Source organism: Scleropages formosus, chromosome 18 (genome assembly GCF_900964775.1).
Source record: "Scleropages formosus chromosome 18, fSclFor1.1, whole genome shotgun sequence".
NCBI lineage: Eukaryota > Metazoa > Chordata > Actinopteri > Osteoglossiformes > Osteoglossidae > Scleropages > Scleropages formosus.
In genome coordinates, this window is record NC_041823.1 from 17,503,370 (window position 1) to 17,520,025 (window position 16,656).

Here is a 16,656-nt window from a genome sequence, read left to right on the forward strand (position 1 = left end):
TGGGGCACGAGCTGCAACCTCAACAACAGCAACGGTACTTTTGTTCCAAAAGTTCTGCACCTCAGTGCACGGTAGGCGCGGCCTGCTTTGTTCGTTTTTTGTGAGCAGGTATTCTACAGCTTTTCATGCGTCTTAGGTTAGAGTGAGTTTTTGGTCTAGCTGTAGCTAAACAGTACATAATTTTGCTTACATATCATATATAGCCAAATGAAGTTGGGTTGGTTTGACTAGGACAACCCGGGAATGAAAGCTGACAAAGTGCGGCGGAGGTCGTAATGTTAAATAACACAACATAAAGCAAACACATTAAATAACTGTTTTACTAGTGTCCACAGCGAAACCACAACATGTTACAGTACTTCTGCACCAGAACCTCAGTAATACATGAGCAGTAGAAGAGTTGAAGAGCAGTTGCTTTTTAAATATCGCCTTGAGCTCTCCTATTGGCTGAAGCCTCCTTGCTTTTTCGCCAGTGTGCCAATCAGCTGCCAGAACTCGTCGAACGTCAGTTCTCCGTCATTGTTCATGTCCAACGAGCCCATAAGCTGGTCAATCACGGCGGGATCGCTGGCATTCTGCGTGTGGTCAATATAGAAAAAGGATCAAAAATCAATACCCAGATATATTTGACAATAAGGTCTGACAGGGAATACGTCCGAATGGTACCATCTTGTGGCTGAAAAATATTACCGCAAGACCGCATGGCACAATACGCGATGAGGAATCTATTTCTGAAGACTGAATAAAACTAAAACGGATGATTATACGTTATGTAGGTGTATACATGATGGCATTCATCATTATTTTATAAATCAAATTCTCGCGATAGAAAATGCACAATATATGTATTCCTTTTCACTGTCAAATAAATAGGAACAAATGAAAAGACAATGAATGCATGTAGTTGTAGGGTGAGTTGTTGAGATACTCTTAATACTGCACTTTCTGGAGCTGCACTCAAGATTTTTCACTCTTCTCTACATGTTATGTTGATGATGATGTGACAATAAAGCTTGTATTGTATTGTATTGTATTGTTGAGATGTTGCTCAAAAGCCTTCGAAAGGCCCGCGTTCCTCAGAACCGTGCGACCCACCGAGTGCCGCTGAGGAGGCACCAAGCTCTGTGGTTCACGTTCAAAACCATGCGTGAAGGTGGCCTACCTGGACAAAATTGGGTAGCTGAGAGGCCACCAGGCTGCGGAATTCCTCCTTGCTCAGGGTTTTGCAGGACCCATCGCTCCCAGCAAAGGTTTTGAACTGGCAGATGAGCGTGTTGATGGCAGCTTCCATTTGGAAAAGCGAAAGAAGGATGGAGAGCAAAAGCGAGAGAGAGAGAGAGAGAACAGAAGTCTGGCGACGACAGTATCTGTTGAAGACAATGAAATTTTTCCCCTTATCGCCATTGTATTTTTAGGTTTTGATTTTACATAATTAGTGAAAATAGTGAACAGTGCATCTAAATGGCAAGAATGTGTTCGCAATTTTATAGAATTTAGAGCCGAGCAGAAGAGCAGAATAATTTTTTAGTATTGCATCTGTATTACTAAAGTTACCTGAGTATGGTAAGTATGGTGCATATGGTGGAAAGAAACAAACTGACTGTACTTAAGAATCACTCATCTGCAGCTATGTCTCTCTTTCTCCTAAAGTAATGCACACATTGTATTTCTGCGAGATGCATCTCGCTTTGAAGAAAAGCTTCTGCTAAATGAATAAATAAATGTAAATGTAGTAGAAAGGTGCCCAAGACACATAGAGTGTTAGGCTACAATATTTGCTCTCTAAAACCAAGAAAGGGACAGGATGGTAGTAAATAGTTACAAACAGGGGAGCAGAGAAAAGCAAGAAAGTAAATCTTTTGTAGTAACAAAAGATGATTTCAGACAAAAGCCCAAGAGAACAATAATATAAAAGAACATCTAGAGAATGAGAAAGGCATGTAGAAAGAGAATTATTTTTCTCACCTGGTGGCACTAGCTGTGTCGCTACAGCAGCAGGTTGACACAACTGTGTCCCCTTCATCTTCACCTTCTCTTATACTGGCCACATTCGTGCTGGAACAGCTGATGTCAGCGGAAAATTTGATCATTCGTCCGATTCCCTTCATTCCTTCACACATTTTTCCCTTTTTAATCTGCTCTGTTTTGAAATTTCCACAACAAAAGTTGCTGAAGTAATGTACTAGACATCAAGGCCCTTAGACCGCTTGGTTTCTCCTAGACAAAAAGGTACACTGTCTAATAAAAGATCGACTCATATTAACAGCAGACATTTGTACACAAACCAATCCATGATTGCATTTAATTACACGGTGAATGTACGTGTGAGTTCAGACTGCTGTTTAGATTAGAAAAGAAATGATCAGAGTTCAAAGTATGGATGGCTCAGTAATATACAATCGGGGAAAGAAGACCAGTACATTTTAATTTTTAGGCACCTGCAAGTGTTACATCTTAATGACTCTTTGCATTGGATCTGAACTAGAACTAACTGGATCCAACTAGGGCCAATTGGAAGAGCCGCAGATTTACACGTAGTACTGAGTCTATATAAACGGTCAGGTACTGAGTTGAACCAGACATGCAAAGACTACAGATCAGTGGTTAACAACCTATCAATCATTCCTTCCACTGTCATACTGCCAAGTGAAACTGTAATTAAAACCAAAGTGCCACTGAGTGTTTGAGACACAAAATGGAAATGCTAAGGAGCACAGACTCCACTTTTCCCCATAAAAATCTTAATTTCAAAATGAAAACAATTGGTAGGTGTTAGAGGTTAGTGGTTAGAGCTACTGCCTTTGGATTGAAAGGTTGCAGGTTTGATCCCCTCCTCTAGCTGTAGTACTCTAAATTGCACCAGTAAAATTACCCAGTTGTATATAATATGGGTAAATAACTGTAACCTTAACATTGCAAGTTGTGTTGGAGAAAAGTCTCAGCTAAATGAATAAATGTAAAACCATTTGCTGTTTAAATAATTAATATACATTATGATCTGTTCCTTTCTGTCCTGTTAAAAATGAAAACAGTATTTGCTAACAGATACTTATCAGTCCCTCTGCCATGTGCAGCTTCACTAACACCACACACAAACACACATCACCCTCACTCCAGCGATTGTCCCACCGTTCAGCAAGGCTAAAACTGCGCTGTCAGCGGAACATGCAAACCACCAGCCAACAAAGCTGACAAGGGAGATATTGGAGAAAGATTCCTTTTTAATACGCAACCTCGGTTCTCGCACACGCACAACAGAAATGAAAAATTTCCACACGTTTCAGAGTGTGCCTCGTTGTGTAAAATATATTTCATGGAAGAAAGAGACGTGATTATTTCATTAAATTAAATATAATTTATAATATTTAATTTCTCCTGTTATCAAACTACGCGGTCACTTAGTAAATGAAGACTTCTGGAAGAATGAACACACGCACAGGGACACACACACACACACACGCTCAGAGTGGGTTAAGATGGTAGGATCCCATTATGCTCGTCCACACAAGGGCAGAGTCCACATGGCGGAGCAGGAATGACATTCATAAGAGGAGGAGTGCTGTTCCCAACCAGATGGCGCGTTACTGTGTTATGACTAACTGAAAAAGAGAGGAAAAAAAAAATCCTATGAAACAACCCGACACATAAATTCACTTTTTAAATACTTAGGTATAACACAACATTTGTGATTACTGTTCATTTCATCATACCGTTGAATGGCAGCAGCTCACTATCCTATAGCTATTTTTCATGATATGTTTAAGAAAAGGGAGGAAACCTTCTGAACTTTTACTGTAATAGGTGTGGCAGCAGCGGCGGCAGCACTGACAGTCGCTGACTCACTAAGTGTGTGATACAAAACTCTTAGACCTGTAAGATTTGGCTGGAACACACACACACACACCTCACTGTGCACACAAACCCACAGTTTGCCTCTGTGCTCTACGACGTGAACTTTATTGTTTCGGAAGCAGGTGACATCACAACAGAATCGTCGCGGTGTCACACCGGTAGTTTATGTATAACCCTCACTTACATTTACATTTATTCATTTGGCGGACGCTTTTCTCCGAAGCGACGTACATCTCACAGAAAATACAATTTGTGCATTACATCGGGAGAAAGAGACATTGCTGCAGGTGTGTGACTCTTAAGTACAGTTAGTTTCCTTCCTTCACCATATGGACCGATGTTTGTCACACAAGGAGCCGCATAAAACTTTACCAGAGTATCGCCGATTCCTAATCACCTTCCTAGTAGTTTTTTTTTTGAGATACATATAAACATTTACATTACAATCAATCATCTACACACAGATTACTGGATTTCAGATACCTGGTATGCCATGTTAGAGGTATGCAATAATGTATACATTTAAAAAAGTGTATCTGCCAAAAAGACACATAGACTTTTCATGGACACATGCATACAGATACGGAGTGGGATTTTATCTTCTTGCAATACCCATTTCAAGTATGTGGGGGTCTCAGTTTGGTCAAGTGTCTGAACAAACCAACACAGGCTGACACGGAAAGATCAGCAAAGCAGTAATAACACAGTAGGGCACTATAATTTTGAAATTGCACATTGCGTACAAGATGAGGGCCGTCAGATAGCAGAGCGGTTAATGATACAGTTGCGAAATCATCATTTAAGACCTATGAGAGGGCCTGCTGTTTTACCCTTGAGCAAAAAGTTTAACCAAGTGGACTCATTTCTTATAAGAGAGTCAGCAGCTAAATAATGTTAATAGACTGTGGACTGGGTTGTTGGATGGTAACAAAACCATATTAAAAGAAATGAATAGACACAAGATGTGAGCTCAGTGCACAGTAGACACTGCACAACCCCCTCCCAGTAAGTGCCTGTAAGTAAAGCATCAGCTCAGGTCACTGGAGACCCAAAGATGTGATGTGACCCAATAAACTAAGAATTTCTTAAGAAAAGGCATTTTCATCTGTGCAGAAACATGTGCTGCACTGCCTTCAGTTACAGTTCACATTAAAACTGCAGCTTACATGGCTCATACACAATCTGAATAAACCTTCGCAGAATTACCTTCTTTTCTACATACATGGTATATCCCTTATGTTGTTTGTATCAACTTTACTATGTAGGAAAAAGTAAATGGGATACGAAATCTTCCAGAAATTTTAACATGGAGGGACATGAAGGCTGTGCTCCCCATTTTATGGGTCTCAAATTAGTGAACCTATCAAGAAGAAGGTGACCAGGGTGGTACATTCACTTCTCACACACAGTATCACCGACCAGGTTTAATATGTATTAAGATACGTTACTGTCCCCTGTTTTTTTTTTTTATAACCCAGTTCTCAAATTACTTGTTTTTTTTCCACCAATGGAGCTTCTGTATTTTTATTTTTTTTGTCAATATTTTTGGTGCTTTTTTGACTACTTCCTCTTTTTCAAATAGTCGTCTCTTTTTCAGTTATTGTCCCTACCATATACGTTCTATTATTTTAGTTATTATTATTGTACTCATAATCCTTATATTATTTGTGCAATATTTGTGTTGTGTCTACCTTTAATTACTGGTGTCAGCTGTTGATCCAAGACCAATGACGTAACCTGTTGCACGGTCTGTGAACTGTACTGATGTCACTCCTTACATAATGTATATGCATGATGCTGAGGGCAACTTGCCTAAACTTGTCCATGCTTTGCAACTTCTCGGTTCTCTCCCATCCTTTTTCTTCAAATCTCAGGAATGTGGTTCACTTTACCTGAACGCTTGCTCAAGCCAAAAACACAAATCACAATAAAACCAAAATACTGAGAAAGTAAACTTTTAATTCAATATTTTACACACCCATGTACCTGTAAACATACATGAATTCCTATAGCCAATTTCTGTTAGGAATATGAAAATATCTTCATACTCTCATTTGATGCATCCATTAACAACTATACCACATGTGTAATAAAACTTCAAACGGAAAAAAAAAAAAAAAGCAAAAATAGCCCAAATTCTTAGTGCTTCTGACAGAAACAAACCGTTAAAAAAATATCCATATGCACACTTGCATTGTTCAGTAAAGATATGCTTTGAAATGAAAAGCACAGTATTCAACCAGAATGCATGTTAAAAGCAAAAACAGCCTCTACTTATTTCACTACTTATTAATATAAATTAAATTTGTGAACCAAACAGAACTGTATGCCATCAACATTCACAATGTGTAAGCACAGACAAATTCCCACACAGGAATAACAGGAAAAAACCACTACAAAACTCAGATTTACAAAATAAAAGCCACCTAAAAAGACTGACATCTTTCCGTGCTTTATGTACATTTGCGTACCCATTTGTTTACATTTAAATAGATCAATAACTTCATTAACAAAAAAATGTATTAAGACCCCATTCGTAGCCTAGTTCACAATGTGTTCTTCCTGCAGTTCTCCCCTCCTGTACTGAGTGGAATTACTCAGTTACTCCCCATGTCTTACACCCACACACTTTATCTTCAAAGAATGGAGATACACTTGGAGAACTGCACTGTTCCAGACTCAGCCCTCAGACGCACACACTTGAAAACACAAATTCATTTTGAATCAGCAAACTGCTGCATTACTACACAGTTGAACTGAAATAGTTGAATATTCTTAGCAAGTTTAAAATTTAAAATAAAAAACTGCAACAAAATCAGTGTGGTGTTAAAAGTACTTAAATTGGTGCGTTTTGCATTAATGAAGGCTGGTGAGGAGCTGCTCTACTGTTTCTGTTACAATGTGCTACTCTCACTTTTTCTGCCACTGCTCCCTTTGTCATATCATTTCCCTGGTTCAAGCCCTCACTCTCCCATTCCCTCTCTTCCAGTCTCCCCTCTTCTCCTCGCCACCATCCAATACAAACTTCCGCAAAGCCTCCCTCTCAAACTCCTCCATCTCGTCCTCCAGCTCCTCATTCCCTCCTGCTTCCACTATATCTTCTAAAATGTCAGCCAAGTCTTCCACAAAGTCCCGGAATGAGATCCTGTCATGGCTGAACACACCGTCCACAAAGAAGTCCCTGACCAGCGTGCCGATTTCCTCCTTGCTCTTGCTCTCGGCCTCCCCCAGTTTCTCCAGGTAACTGGCTAGGAGACCCTCGAAGTCAGCGAGCTGTACCGGTACCAAGCCCTCCTGCTTGGCACACGCTGCAATGTCACTGCAGTTGACTGGAGCCCGGTAGTAGTGCTGCAGTTTCTGCTTCTTCCCCTTCCAGTAGTCATTGTGCTCATGGTGTCGGTGTGCTGCATCTAGGGGTTTCTTGTCCGCTGTGCTCTTCCAGTGCCTCTCCTTCTTGCCTTCTTCTTTGAACTCTTTATTGCTCCTTTCCCCAACATGGCTCTCATGGCTGCTGCCATCCTTGGACTGCTCTTCATCTCTATGATACACTTCATTGATCTTCCACTCTCCATGTTTCATCTCCTCTTTCCCATTATCTCTCCTTCTGTCTCCGCCTTTTGACCACTCTTTTCTTTTCTCCTCCCACTCCTTTATGTCATTTTGCTGCTTCCACGCCCTGTCTCTCTCCCCATTACCTTGGTGCTTCCACTCTTTTTCTCCTCTCGAGTTCTTGCTCTCCTTCTCCTTCCATTCATTCCTGTTATCCCTATCATCTCGTCCCTTTTTCCAGTCCTTTTCCCCTTTCCACTCTCTTCTTTCACCGGTATCCTCCAACTGTCTCTCTGTGTCCCTTCTACCATCTCTGTCCAATTTCCAGTCCTTTCCATCCCTCCACTCCTTCCTCTCCTGCCACTCTTTGCCATCTGAACCCCAAGCATCATCCCCTCTCTTTGCGTCCTTGCCTTCCTTCCACTCTTTTCTCTCTTGCCGACCCCATTTCTTCATCACATCTCTGTCTCCTTGGCCCTCCCACTTTCTCCCACCATGTCTCTCCTTCCTTTTTGCTTCTCTCCTCTGTCCCAACTTCTCCACTTCCTCAGTGAGCCTTCTCTCCACCTCCACCAGGCCCTCCCTTACACCCTTCTTCCCTCCATTCTCCACTTTCATCTCTTCCAGTCGTTTCCTACTCTCCTGCAGCAAGACCTTCTGTCGCTCCAGCTCTTCTGTCAGCCTATCTCTCTGGTGGTCCTCCCCCTCCATGCTCGCTGCTTTCTCCACCCCAGTGCTTTGGCTGCTGTTCTCATTTTGGTCAGAGGAGGGTGATACAGGTGCAGAGGAAGGGAACTGTGTGGAATCTTTGCTGGCTAGGGAAGCAGCAACGAAGAAAGAACAGCAGATAAAGTGCACATAAAACTGGGAGAAGGTTTTCAGTAAAAGCTAGTAGAGAATAACAGGTTATTTCCAGAGAAGAAAAGATGATGCTGGTCCCATTTCCCAGACTTCTAATACCTGTGATTTGTGCGAGTTCTGTCACTCTGGCCCTCAGAGTCTCCAGTTCCCTCTGGAGGCTGGGTAAAGATGACAACTCCATCCTCATCTGCTCATTCTCCTTCTCCAGCTCTTCTTTTCTCACAAACTCTTTTCCTCCTTCTTCTGCCCTCTGTAGCGCTAGGTTCAGTTCCTCTGCTTGTGACTGATGATGGAGAAGCAGGAAGATCAATAAAGACATGTCCTCTACAAGATAACTGATGATTTGAGAAATGCTTGGTCACATGATGAAAGACTAAATCATGTTTCTTAAGAAACTCAGTTTCAGTTTGTCCATAGTCACAAATGTGTTAGAGTTACAAGAACCTCTCCCCCCAGCAAATCCCCCACAGTGGACGATAGCAATTTTGATATGTCTGGAGTACTGAACTAGAGCGAGAAGAGCAGGACACACAGGGAGATGAGGGAGTGCCAAGTAGGCTTACCTGAAGCTGTGCCTGGAGCACTGCAATCTGTTGGTTCTCCTGAGCGAGTTTATCCAACAGTTGTGCCATCTCCTGGACTCGCATGGCCTCCATATCCCTGTTCACCCAATCCTATGCCACAGAAAAGAACACAGACTTGTGAGTGCACATAGACACACAGCATTGGAGCAGCAGAGCAACAACATAGGCAAGCAATGTCAAGTGGACAGGCTAGCGGCCACAGGAAGGTACTTACCTGGCTGAGTGGCACCTCTGGATCTTTCAGTTCTCTCACTTCAACATCATCATCTGGCAGAAAGAGTCATTATAAACAAACATTCAGCAGATCATTACATCACTGAGGTGATGTGTCACAACACTGCCCTTTATAAAGCCATATTTTCTAATGCTCAAATGTATGTGCAATAACAATAATCAGACCACATTAACAGAATCTCAATAGGCTATCAGCATTACATTTACATTTATTCATTTAGCAAACACTTTTCTGCAAAGGAGCTTCCAAGGAAGAGTGGTATTTAAGCCATACCTTTTCACCCAAGGTGACTTACAATGCTAGATTCACTGCCTACAGTAAGTCTCATCTATACACCAGTGGAACACACACACACACACACACACACACACACACTATGGGCAACTTAGAGTTGCCAGTTCACTTAAAACACATCTTTGGACTGTAGGAGGAAATTGGAGTACCTGGAGGAAACCCACACAAACACAGGGAGAACATGCACATTCTACACAGACTGAATGAGGATTGAACCCTTGTCCTTTCACACCCAGATGCTATGAGACAACAGCACTATTCTCTGCACCACCGTTCTGCCAGCAGTCCAAATACAGTTACAGAGAAGACAGATTACAACACATCAAGCACAATGCATCACAAACAGAAAAATGTTTGTTACATGCTATGGGGCAACATTATAAACATTAATGATGTAATTAATAATTATCACTTAGAACAAAGGCCTAGTAATGTTACATTTAAAAAAATAAATGAAAAGTGTAGTTTTTTTTTTTTTTAAATTTTACTTAAAACCATAATTCTAGATCATTTTAGATGACAGATTCTGCCATGGAATATGCTACAGGTGGACAATGCAAAGAAGAGGATTATTTGGTGAACATGAAGCACTTAGATCCTGGGGGAAAAAAAAAAAAAATGCATAGTATAAACTTTGTGATCTAGTGGCAAACTTTGTGCCAAGTAAAGACACTGACACAAAAATATGTTTACCACATTACAGTAATTTGAACTGTAATATTACTGAAAGCTTGTGTCATATACAAACACAAATATCTCACAATCAAACGTGTGGGCATGCAATGAAGAGAACTTTCAGTGTATAACAGGATTAGAACTGACTGTGATTGTGAGGGTTAATGTCAAAGCGTACCCCTCTTCTCTGTACCTACCATCCTCCAGGTCCACGAAGACACCTGTAGGCACAGCGCATCTTAGACTCAGAAAGAGCAGACATGTACTGCTAATGGCAATGCTGGGTTGCCTCCTAGTGTTCAATGAACGAAACAATGTGGAAGTATTTTAAACTTGCTAAATTAAACAAAAACTAATTGAATAAAGTTAGAGCAAAATTAGAGCAAAACCAATGACAGGTTGGAAACTATTCGTATTCTATTCTATTGTTCACCCTGAGGGCACAGCATTAAGACCTGCAGGACTTGATGGCAGAGGACTGAATCTCACCTGAAAATAAGATCGTTCCCAAGCCAAGGAGGATTAGGGCACCCAAAATGCACTTGTTTAAAGAGAAGCCTCCATGCTCCTCTACTTGCTGGATGGGCCTGTATTCCTCTTCTTCATCTTCATCCTCATCAGCCTGCTTCTCCGTTTTGTCCAAGGGGCCAAGAGGACGCACTTTCCTCTTGCGCAGCCGGTCACCCTCAGCCCCCCTCACCTCTCCCAGCTCAGAGTCATAAGGGGAATCTGGATGAAGAACATAAAATAGAAGAATACGAAAATATGACCACTAGTGCACTGTAACGGAATTACTACACCACTTAAGAGAAGGGTTCAAAGCTACGGTTTTTTTTAAACTAATGTAGGCTGCATTAGTCTATCTGTACAGGAAAGATTATGTAACGATGTTGATGTAAGTTTCATCCTTCAGAGAGAAGTTTCTACAGTAACTCTGCTGAATTTCAAATACTGTAAACATACTAAAACAGGATATGGATGGCTTGGCTGTGTGTGTGTGTGTGTGAGAGAGAGAGAGACAGAGAGAGACTACTCAGACCACTGCCTAGAAAAGGCAGGATTTGTAACAATGGCTTGTAACACATCTTTGCACAGACATTGGCCACCATCTGTCACTTCTTACTGAATGTAGGCAACACAGGTGAACACATTCTCAATTCTTCCAAAAAGAGCAGCAACAGTCAGTAACACGCAGACACGGGCATCTCTAAACAAGCTTGTTCAAGCCTTCTAACACACGATGCTCACTGGCTGCTTAACTCAGCCTGAAGCAGTATGCAAAAGTGCATGTTTTCATAGCTGTTGCTATGGTCCAATCTTGGCCTCATTTTGCTCCGATAAAGTTCAACAACTGGCAGAATGTGCAACTAAAAAATACAATTTTTGGGGAAAAAAAAATGTTTTTAAAAGTGCACCTTCTATCCTTTTGCTACCCCTTGTAAATGTTGTTTCGATTAGGCTTAAATATACTAAACACAAGGAGCAAAAACATTGTAAAGCGTAAACCTGAAAGCTATGGTAATTAAGAACAGCAGTAAAAGCAAATCCCACAGAAAGGAATTCAGGCACAGATATTCATTATGTGCATGGCATCAACTCAGGCACCAAAAGGCCAAAAAAAACAAAAAGAGGATTTTTAAAATTAACCAAAACAAGCACATAACATCCTTCCATTTCTCACAGAAAAATAACTCATGCATTCAATATTTCTCTTACAGTCTGCATGCCCTTCTCATATATGGGTGCCATACCAGAGACTTGCAGTCTCGCCAGCCTCCTTCCCCAGAATAGGAAGAAATCCGTGACCAGATGATCCAGCAATTGCACTTTAACATAAACATATGAAATTTCACAAACTTGAAAGGCCAGTGACAGCACAAGCGAGAGGCCAGGTTGAGTGACAATTAAAGCACTTCAACAGTCATCAAATCAGCCTATGAGTTTTTGATGGATAACTGTCTGTGGAATAAATCCAACAAGGTAATCAAGAAACAGTTTAAAACCAGTGGGAGAGCTTTCTTCTTCACGTTCTATTGCTCATGTTAATCAAACACTAAACTTAGTACTCTGCATCTTTACCTGCTTGCTTTCCAACTTCCGCTACTTTCTTAGCCAGCTCAGACTGCTCCTGCGGTCGACCTCCTTCCTCTTCTCTCATGGGAGCAGGGACTGTGATGCTGGATTCGGGGTAAGGGCCAACAGGGATGTGGCTCTCAGGTGGACAAATATCAGTATACGCTTCAGGGTTCGTGTTCACTGTAGGACCTAGAGGTGTCTGGCCCCCAGCTTGAAGACTGATACCAGTGTTGGAGTCCAGGTCTGCACTGGCCAAACTATAGCTCTCAAGGTTGGACAACAGAGGCACATGGCTGGTGGGTGATGGGCTCAGAAGGGTGGGGCTAGGAGGGGTGAAGCTGTGGCCACTCTCAGCCACAGTTTCCTGGCACACCTAGAAAGTGTGACCAAGGACATAAATGCAGGAACAAAAAAAAAAAAAAAAAGTTTTAAAAAGTTACAGCCACTGACAGTTTTCACATAATAATGGACAAGCAGAAAATTAAATGCTCTTGTTAACCCATTGTTTGCAATGATGAGCTTTAACCCAACCACAATAAAACTCACACACACACACACACACACATTGACTGAAACCGCTTGTCCCATGCAGGGTTGCTGGAGAGGGAGGGGACACACCCAGGACGAGACGCCAGTCCATCGCAAGGCACCCCAAGCAGGACTCGAACCCCAGACCCACCAGAGAGCAGGCCCCGGCCAAATCCGCTGCGTCACCGCACCCCCCAACTCAAATATATGAAAGGTAATTTAAAAAATATTGATTCTTTTAGTTTTTTACAAAAACTAAACTGCACAATGGTTGAGGGTGCAAACTTATAACCTAAAAGACTTCATACTGCTAGCCACTTAAAAAGAATCAGTGAAGCAACACAGTAATAACAAGAAGGCATTTCACCTTTGTGGGATGTTCCCTCTGGATCTCCATTTCAGCTATCACAACCAAATGTTAAAAAAAAAAAAAAAAATATATAATACATACAGACAAACCACAACGTTCATTCCTAGGACGACACTGACGGCCGGCCAGGGAAGAACTGACTGGGACATGTGAATGAGCCAACCTGGAGACCCTCTTCGGAGCGTAAGCCATTAGCCGGGGCATCCCTACTGCTCGCACCAGAGTCTGTCAAGCTCCCTGTCAAAGCAGGGAACAGTGAACGCTAAATATATAAAAACACACACAAATATAAAAATACATTATGCTTTTTCAGTGATTACAGTGTTTCAGTTACATTTGTAAACCTACAGCATTACAGCAACTCTATGTCCCTTATCTCTGAAATGTTATGTCACAAAAATCAATTTATGAAAGTTTTAAAGCTACATGAGAAACGTAAACACAGCCGCATCAAGAAAATAGCCTTTCTCCACACACTAAACGAGCATGCAAGAAGTGCACCTACAATCAAAAGGCACAATATACCAATGAGCGTGGTAAAAAGTGGCGGTATACCTGCCGCATCCTCCGAGAGGCTCGATGTGTCCGCCAGACTCCCGCTCCCATCATCCCCAGGGCCTACATTTTCCACCGCAGCTGCCTAGAGGGCAGTGAAAATGTTCAGCTCCAGCTCACCATTTCAGCACTCCTTAATGCACGCACACACACACACACACACACACACACTGCATAAACGTACGTTGGACTCCGGAGTGAGAACGGTCCAGCTGCTGCTGGAACTGGCGCTGTTGGTACTGATGCTGTTGTCAGACATCGCCCTCTAGCGGCAGAGCCCCGCACCTGCAGGAGAGAGACCACAAAGAACACGTACCGGTCACTGTCTACACACCACTGCACTCCTCGAGATACATTTATTAGATATTTTCATTCACAGGAGATGGAAGTGCGACGGCGCACGTGAAGGGGATATGAGTGGCCGTGGAAATGAGACGTGGATGCCAATTAATACGATGTGGAAACAAGGTTGAAATGCTGCTAATTTCAAGGCTTGGATGAAAGCGTTGTTTGTGAGCGACGCGTATTCAGCGCTTCATTAGTAGTTTGTCTGCGTTGTCCTTGAGCGCGGCCACCCTGGCTTCGGCCCTCCGCGACATACTTTGGCAGACAATGCGGTTACTAAGGATGCACATGGTGACAGTGAGGGACAGCAGCACTTGGCTACACCAAAAGCGTTATGATGGCGTGTACGAAGATGCCAAAATTATTTTGACGTTTAAATGAAGGGGTTTTTAACTCGCGCAAAAACTGAATGAGCGGATTCTTTAAGCCCCCCCCCTCCCCTCCGTTATTTACACGCTGCTCACTCCTCGTCACTTCGATCCGACCGCTTGCAGTTTTTCCTCCATTGATTGACTCACTTAACGCGACTTGACCGCAGGACTCTTCGCGTACATCCGCGCATTTTAAATGACCGTTTCGTTCACTTCAAAAATGACCAAACATGGGCAGAGAAGCGACGGGAAACGTCCTGTGGCGACGCGCCTGCCTGCTCGAGCAGGAGATCCGCCTCGCGCCACGGACCTTCAGGCGATCCACCTCGCGCTAACCGCGTGCGCTGCGCACAGCCAGTTTTACCGTCGCTTCTTTCTCACACTTTTTTTTTTTTTTTACCGGGGATTAACTATCCCTTCACAAAGGTATCGTCGCTCAACTAGAAGCCCTCCAGAGACATTTACTTTAAAATGTACTACAAAAAACAACAAATACTTCCAGTATGCAAGGATAATGTTGACTATTTTGCTAATTTTGACAGACATGTCACAACATGAACCGGAAATGCAAATGTAAAGTGAGCGAGGTTACTCTGCTAACTTGCGAGTTAGTTTTTATAGGTGCGTATTGGATTGTAAACTTATATAACGATACTCCTCTTACCAAGCGTGGTATATCCTTCCTCAGAATTCCTAATTATGCAGCTCCTTCTTCGTATTGCCTGTTGTCTTTTCACAAATACATGTACCGGGATTCTCTGGTGGTTGGGCTAGTTGACATTCACTTTTATCCAATAGGACCCCTCTATTAACCTAGGCCACGCCTCTTCTTCCTTCAGCAGCCAATAAAACTGAAGTGTCGTGTCCTTCCATAGGCAAACTTTGCGGTTGATTGACAGACACAGGTGTGCGTGACAGCATCAAGTGACGCTCCTATGTCCAGCGATGAGTGAAGAAGCTCCGCGCTCATTACACGCACACGCGTGTTCACCCAGACGGTCTTCGACACGTCTGCATTGCTATATTTATAGGGACTTACCGTGATTACTCCAGTCGCACTCCCCTTGGAATGACATACGGCACGAAACTATTCTGCCAACGCCTTAGCCTAGGAAAATGTTTAAGAGTTGCATTTGAATATTATCGCTTTATATATTTACATAAATACATTTTATACATTTCCATAAATACATTTGCCGACTCCAACGCTAAAACACACAAAAACTTTAAAGTATAAACATGTATTTTTATACACACTATTTTACTTTTACGGAGTATCAGTGTAAACAAATCAGCAACAATTACTCAGACAGCAGGAAATCATATTTTATTTATTTGAATATATTATATAACTTGTTTTAAAATTCGCTTAAATATTTTATGTTCTATACTTTGAAGTAATGAAAAGACCCATAAACACATAGCAAACAAATCATAGCTCAAGGTCACTATATGGGAAAAAGGAATTTAAATTACTCCAATCTAATATATACAGTCTGTACACATTCAAAAAAACACCGCAAGACCCGTTACCTGCTATATGATGAGTGTGTCAAGTGAGCAATAGAAGCACATTTTAAGCAATAGCCACTGGCTAGAGATGCATGTTGAACAAGGCTTGTTTCAGTCCTCTTCACCGAGTACCATGTTAACATGATCCACAGAAATACCACTTAGCATTTTTCTGAAACTGTATAATGCCACAGTTGTGCTCATCACAAATATAGATCAGCTGCTCCTATTCAGGCATACAAATTTGTCAAGAAACAGCTGGTGCATAGAGCATGTAAAATATCTCCACTGAACTAGTGTCAGTATAAATGAATGATGAAAAAAATTTTCCTTCGCCGTTCCTTAGTTTCATAGTGACTGTGGCTGCATAATGGTCAGAAATTAAACTGTTTAGCTAAATATTACAATAAATGTTATTCTAATTAGGCAAATATGGCATGGTCTTGGTTGCATAAACAAATGCTTTTTACCAGCACAAGTAAGACGCTCGTGCGGTAAAAGGAAGCGCAGCCAAACAGACAACCTCAAGATTTGCCTGAGAAAGTGCAGAAGGCTTACTGACAGAAGTTTAGCCATTATTTACATTTTGGCCAATAACTATAAATGCTGTCAGTCACAATTAGATTGCAAGCTAGGTATTATAAAAATCAACACTTTGCATGTTTTATAATACACCCTCACTGACAAGAATTCCACACACATACACACACAGACCACACAATACAAAATCAACATTTAAAATACAAAGAATTATATTTAAACCAAAAATCACCAAGAATGACTACTGATATACCTATATTTATATAATTCCAATCCATATATCTAGATAGAACCGTCAACATATTTTCC

General features: G+C 41.8%; 2 protein-coding genes across 4 annotated transcripts; both read right to left on the reverse strand.

Moving 5' to 3' along the window:
* Positions 1–322: 322 nt before the first annotated feature.
* LOC108925616 (protein S100-A11-like) lies at positions 323–1,984 on the reverse strand. The gene is made up of 3 exons (XM_018737699.2): positions 1,966–1,984; positions 1,163–1,367; positions 323–575 (listed from the first exon to the last, which is right to left on the reverse strand). Exons 2-3 carry the CDS (start codon positions 1,289–1,291, stop codon positions 441–443), a joined length of 264 nt encoding a protein of 87 aa, XP_018593215.1. The 5' UTR covers positions 1,292–1,367; positions 1,966–1,984; the 3' UTR covers positions 323–440.
* A 3,822-nt stretch (positions 1,985–5,806) lies between these two features.
* LOC108925955 (pre-B-cell leukemia transcription factor-interacting protein 1-like) lies at positions 5,807–15,063 on the reverse strand. Of its 3 annotated transcripts, XM_018738347.2 has the most exons (12): positions 14,960–15,063; positions 13,764–13,864; positions 13,580–13,664; positions 13,188–13,261; positions 12,130–12,499; positions 11,802–11,876; positions 10,540–10,779; positions 10,248–10,271; positions 9,061–9,113; positions 8,826–8,936; positions 8,362–8,545; positions 5,807–8,216 (listed from the first exon to the last, which is right to left on the reverse strand). In XM_018738347.2, the coding sequence occupies exons 2-12, from the start codon at positions 13,836–13,838 to the stop codon at positions 6,808–6,810; spliced, it is 2,700 nt and encodes an 899-aa protein (XP_018593863.2). In that variant the 5' UTR covers positions 13,839–13,864; positions 14,960–15,063; the 3' UTR covers positions 5,807–6,807. The 3 variants fall into 3 exon arrangements, with proteins under 3 accessions (XP_018593863.2, XP_018593871.2, XP_018593879.2); XM_018738355.2 differs by lacking the exon at positions 10,248–10,271; XM_018738363.2 differs by lacking the exon at positions 11,802–11,876 and having other exon boundaries at positions 5,808–8,216; positions 14,960–15,062.
* Positions 15,064–16,656: the final 1,593 nt, after the last annotated feature.

Excerpts from the sequence above, each read along its gene's own strand:
- LOC108925616 (XM_018737699.2), bottom strand. The coding sequence starts at position 1,291 with ATGGAAGCTGCCATCAACACGCTCATCTGCCAGTTCAAAACCTTTGCT. Across the intron at positions 576-1,162 it reads AGCTACCCAATTTTGTCCAG|AATGCCAGCGATCCCGCCGT; the intron begins GTAGGCCACCTT and ends GACCACACGCAG.
- LOC108925955 (XM_018738347.2), bottom strand. The coding sequence starts at position 13,838 with ATGTCTGACAACAGCATCAGTACCAACAGCGCCAGTTCCAGCAGCAGC. Across the intron at positions 11,877-12,129 it reads GGAAGTTGGAAAGCAAGCAG|TGCAATTGCTGGATCATCTG; the intron begins GTAAAGATGCAG and ends TTTATGTTAAAG. Across the intron at positions 9,114-10,247 it reads CTTCGTGGACCTGGAGGATG|ATGATGATGTTGAAGTGAGA; the intron begins GTAGGTACAGAG and ends TCTTTCTGCCAG.